General features: G+C 54.1%; 1 protein-coding gene across 1 annotated transcript; it reads right to left on the bottom strand.

Annotated features, from left to right (window-relative positions):
• Positions 1–919: 919 nt before the first annotated feature.
• LOC132816234 (protein rtoA-like) lies at positions 920–4,976 on the bottom strand. The gene is made up of 3 exons (XM_060825730.1): positions 4,755–4,976; positions 1,814–2,090; positions 920–1,101 (listed from the first exon to the last, which is right to left on the bottom strand). Exons 1-3 carry the CDS (start codon positions 4,974–4,976, stop codon positions 920–922), a joined length of 681 nt encoding a protein of 226 aa, XP_060681713.1.
• Positions 4,977–5,382: the final 406 nt, after the last annotated feature.

The following is a 5,382-nucleotide window of genomic DNA, read 5'->3' on the forward strand; positions in this document are numbered from 1 at the left end:
CGTGTTGTTCTGGGACTCACTGCCCATGTTGTTCCTGTACTCACTGCTCGTGTTGTCTGGGACTCACTGACCGTGCTGTCCTTGGATTCACTGCCCATGTTGTTCTGGGTCTCACTGCCTGTGTTGTTCCAACACACGCTTCCCGTGTTTTACTCGAACTTTCTGTTCGTGTTGATCTGGGACTCACTGCCCGAGTTGTTCCAGGACTCACTGTCCTGTTGTTCCAGGATTTGCTGCACATGTTGTTCTGGGATTCACTGACCGCGGTGTTGCATGATTCACTGCCCGTGTTGTTCTGGGACTGACAGACCGTGTTGTACCAGAACTCACTGCCCATGTTATTCTGGGACTCACTGTCCATGTTGTTCTGGGAATCACTGTACATGGTGTTCTGGGACTCGCTGCCCATGTTGTTCCAGGACACACGTCCAGTCTTTTACTGGAACTCACTGCCTGTGTTGTTCTGGGACTCGCTGCCCGAGTTGTTCTGGGAGTCACTGTTTGAGTTTTTCAGGGACTCACTGCCGGTGTTGTTCTGGGACTTGCTGCCCATGTTGGTCCGGGATTGACAGCCACTGTTGTTCTGGGACTCGCTGCCCGTTTTATCCCGGGACTCACTGTCCATGTTGTTCTGGGACTTGCTGCCCATGTTGGTCCGGGATTGACAGCCACTGTTGTTCTGGGACTCGGTGCCCGTTTTATCCCGGGACTCACTGTCCATGTTGTTCTGGGACTCACTGACAGTGTTGTTCCAGGACTTACTGCCCGTGTTGGTCTGGGACAGGCTGCCCATGTTGTTCTGGGACTCGCTGCCTGTGTTGTTCCAGGACTCACTGCCCGTGTTGTTCTGGGACTCACTCTCCATGTTGTTCCAGGATTCACTGCCTGTGTTGCACTGCAACTCACTGTCCGTGTTTTTTCAGGATTCATTGCCCTTGCTGTTCTGTGACTCGCTGCCCATGGTGTTCCAATATTCGCTGCTTGTGTTGTTCTGAGACTCACTGCCCACGCTGTGCTGGGGCTCATTGTCCGTGTTGTGCTGGGACTCATTGCCCGTGTTGTCCTGGGACAGACTGCCCGTGTTGTTCCAGTATTTACTCACTGTCCGTGTCATTCTTGGACTCACTGTCCGTGTCGTTGTGTATCTCACTGTCCGTGCAGTTCTGGGACTCACTGTCCGTGTTGTTCTGGGACTCTGTCCCTGTTGTTCTGGGACTCACTGTCCGTGTTGTTCTGGGACTCTGTCCCTGTTGTTCTGGGACTCACTGTCCGTGTTGTTCTGGGACTCTGTCCCTGTTGTTCTGGGACTCACTGTCCGTGTTGTTCTGGGACTCTGTCCCTGTTGTTCTGGGACTCACTGACCGTGTTGTTCTGGGACTCAGTGCCCGTAATGTTCCAAGATGTACTGCCCCTGTTTTTCGGGACTCACTGCCCATGTTGTTTCGGGGTGCAGGGCCCACGTTGTTCTGGGTCTCGCTATCCGTGTTGTTCTGGGACTCACTGTCTGTCTTGTGCCGGGTCTCGCTGTCCCAATTTTTCTTGGATTCGCTGAATGTTTTGTTCTGAGACTCACTGTCCAGGTTGTTCAGGGACTCACTGTCCAAATTGTTCCAGGACCGACTATCCGTGTTTTTCTGACACTCACTGCCCGTGTTGTTCTGGGAAGCATGGACCACGTTGTTCTGGGCCTTGCTGTCCGTGTTGTTCTGGGACTCACTGCCCGTGTTAGTCTGGGAATCACTGTGTCTGTCGTTATGGGACTCACTGCCCGTGTTGTTCAGGGACTCACTGCCCGTGTTGTTCTGGGACTCACTGTCCGCCTTGTTCTGCGACTCGCTGCCCGTGTTGCTCCAGGACTCGCTGCCCGTGTTGTTCTGGGTCTCACTGTCCGTCTTGTTCTGGGACGCACAGCCCGTGTTTTTCTGGGGCTCACTGACCGTGTTGTTCTGGGACTCACTGTCCGTGTTGTTCTGGGATTCACTGCTCGTGCTGTTCTGGACCTTACTGCCCGCGTTGTTCTGGGACTCATTGCCCGTGTTGGTCCTGGACTCGCTGCCCGTGTTGTTCCAGGACTCGCTGCCCGTGTTAGTCTGGGAATCACTGTGACTGTTGTTATGTGACTCACTGCCCGTTTTGTTGTGGGACTCACTATCCGTGCTGCCCTGGGACTCACTGTCCGTGTTGTTCTGGGACTCTGTACCTGTTGTTCTGGGACTCACTGTCCGTGTTCTTCTGGGACTCACTGCCCGAGTTGTTCTGGGACTCACTGTCCGTGTTGTTCTGGGACTCACTGCCCGTGTTATTCTGGGACTCACTGCCCGTGTTATTCTGGGACTCACTGACCGTGTTGTTCCTGGACTCACTGTCCGTGTTGTTCTGGGACTCACTGTCCGTGTTGTTCTGGGACTCACTGCCCGTGTTATTCTGGGACTCACTGACCGTGTTGTTCCTGGACTCACTGTCCGCGTTGTTCTGGGATTCACTGCTCGTGTTGTTCTGGACCTTACTGCCCGTGTTGTTCTGGGACTCGTTGCCCGTGTTGGTCTAGGACTTACTGACCGTGTTGTTCTGGGATTCACTGTCCTTCTTGTGCTGGGTCTCACTGTCCGTCTTGTTCTGGGACGCACTGCCCATGCTGTTCTGGGATTCACAGTCCTTCTTGTGCTGGGTCTCGCTGTCCTAATTTTTCTGGGATTCACTGAACGTGTTGTTCTGAGACTCACTGTCCAGTTTGTCCTGGGACTCACTGTCCGTGTCATTCTTGGACTCACTGTCCGTGTCGTTGTGTGTCTCACTGTCCGTGCTTTTCTGGGACTCACGGTCCGTGTTGTTCTGGGACTCTGTCCCTGTTGTTGTGGGACTCACTGTCCGGGTTGTTCTGGGACTCTGTCCCTGTTGTTGTGGGACTCACTGTCCGTGTTGTTCTGGCACTCAGTACCCGTAATGTTCCAGGATGTACTGCCCCTGTTTTTTCAGGACTCACTGCCCGTGTTGTTTCGGGGTGCAGGGCCCACGTTGTTCTGGACCTCGCTATCCGTGTTGTTCTGGGACTCACTGACCGTGTTTTTCCGGGACTCACTGCACGTGTTGTTCTTGGAATTGTTGCCCATGTGGCTCTGCCACTCATTGCGAATGTTGTTCTGTGAGTCAGTGCCCGTGTTGTTGTGGGATTCACTGACCGTGGTGTTCCTGGACTCACTGTCTGTGTTGTTCTGGGATTCACTGCTCGTGTTGTTCTGGACCTTACTGCCCGCATTGTTCTGGGACTCGTTGCCCGTGTTGTTCTGGGACACACTGCCTGTGTTGGTCCTGGACTCGCTGCCCGTGTTGTTCTGGGCCTTACTGTCCGTGTTGTTCTGGGACTCACTGCCAGTGTTAGTCTGGGAATCACTGTGTCTGTAGTTATGTGACTCCCTGACCGTTTTGTTGTGGGACTCACTATCCGTGCTGCTCTGGGACTCACTGTCTGTGTTGTTCTGGGACTCTGTCCCTGTTGTCTTGGGACTCACTGTCCGTGTTCTTCTGGGACTCACTGCCCGAGTTGTTCGGGGACTCACTGACCATGTTGTTGTGGGACTTACTGTCCGTGTTGTTCTGGGACTCACTGTCCGTGTTGTTCCGGGAATCACTGCTCGTTTTGTTGTGGGACTCACTGTCCATGTTGTTCTGGGACTCACTGTCTGTGTTGTTTGGGACTCACTGTCCGTGTTGTTCCGGGACACACTGCCCATGTTGTTCTGGAACTCACTGACCGTGTTGTTATGGGACTCACTGTCCATGTTGTTCTGGCACTCAGTGCCCGTAATGTTCCAGGATGTACTGCCTCTGTTTTTCGGTACTCACTGCCCATGTTATTTCGGGGTGCAGGGCCCACGTTGTTCTGGGCCTCGCTATCCGTGTTGTTCTGGGACGCACTGCCCGTGTTGTTCTGGGATTCACTGTCCTTCTTGTGCTGGGTCTCGCTGTCCCAATTTTTCTGGGATTCACTGAACATGTTGTTCTGAGACTCACTGTCCGGTTTGTTCTGGGACTCACTGTCCGTGTCATTCTTGGACTCACTGTCCGTGTCGTTGTGTGTCTCACTGTCCGTGCTGTTCTGGGACTCACTGTCCGTGTTGTTCTGGGACTCTGTCCCTGTTGTTGTGGGACTCACTGTCCATGTTGTTCTGGGACTCACTGTCCATGTTGTTCTGGGACTCACTGTCCGTGTTGTTCTGGGACTCACTGTCCGGGTTGTTCTGGGACTCACTGTCCGTGTTGTTCTGGGACTCACTGTCCGTGTTCTTCTGGGACTCACTGTCCATGTTGTTCTGGGACTCACTGTCCGTGTTGTTCTGGGACTCACTGTCCGGGTTGTTCTGGGACTCACTGTCCGTGTTGTTCTGGGACTCACTGTCCGTGTTCTTCTGGGACTCACTGTCCATGTTGTTTTGGGACTCAGTGCCCGTATTGTTCCAGGATGTACTGCCCATGTTTTTCCGGGACTCACTGCCCGTGTTGTTCTGGGACGCAGGGCCCACGTTGTTCTGAGCCTCGCTGCCCGTGTTAGCATGGGACTCACTGTCCATGTTGTTCTGGGACTTGCTGCCCGTGGTGGTCTGGGACTCACTGTCCTTGTTGTTCTGGGACTTACTGCCCTGTGTTGATACGGGACTCACTGCCCGTTTTGTTCTGGGACGCACTGCGCATGTTGCTCTGGACCTCGATGCCCGTGTTGTTCTGTGTCTCGCTACACTTGTTAGTCTGGGACTCACTGACGTGTTGTTCTGGGACCCACTGTCGGTCTTGCTCTGGGACTCGCTGTCCCAATTGTTCTGGGACTCACTGAACGTGTTGTTCTGAGACTCAATGTCCATGTTGTTCTGGGACGCACTGCGCACGTTGGTCTGGGACTTACTGACCATGTTGTTCTGGGACTCACTGCCTGTGATGGTCCTGGACTCACGATCCGTGTTGTTCGGGGACTCACTGCCCATATTGTTCTGGGACGCACTGCCCGTGTTGTTCTGGGACGCACTGCCCGTGTTGTTCTGGGACTCACTGCCCGTGTTGTTCTGGGACGCACTGCCCGTGTTGTTCGGGGACTCATTGCCCGTGTTGTTCTGGGACTCACTGCCCGTGTTGTTCTGGGACTCACTGCCCGTGTTGTTCTGGGACGCACTGCGCACGCTGCTCTGGGCCTCGCAGCCCGTGGTGTTCTGGGTCTCACTACCCTTGTTGTCTGGGAATCACTGTGTGTGTTGTTCTGGGACTCACTGCGCATGTGGTTCTGGCACTCACTACCCGTGTTGTTCTGGGACTCACTACCCGTGTTTATCTGGGAATCACTGTGTGTGTTGTTGTGGGACTCACTGCCCGTGTTGTTCTTGAAATTGCTGTCCG

This window comes from Hemiscyllium ocellatum, chromosome 5 (assembly GCF_020745735.1).
Source record: "Hemiscyllium ocellatum isolate sHemOce1 chromosome 5, sHemOce1.pat.X.cur, whole genome shotgun sequence".
In the NCBI taxonomy this organism is placed as follows: Eukaryota; Metazoa; Chordata; class Chondrichthyes; order Orectolobiformes; family Hemiscylliidae; genus Hemiscyllium; species Hemiscyllium ocellatum.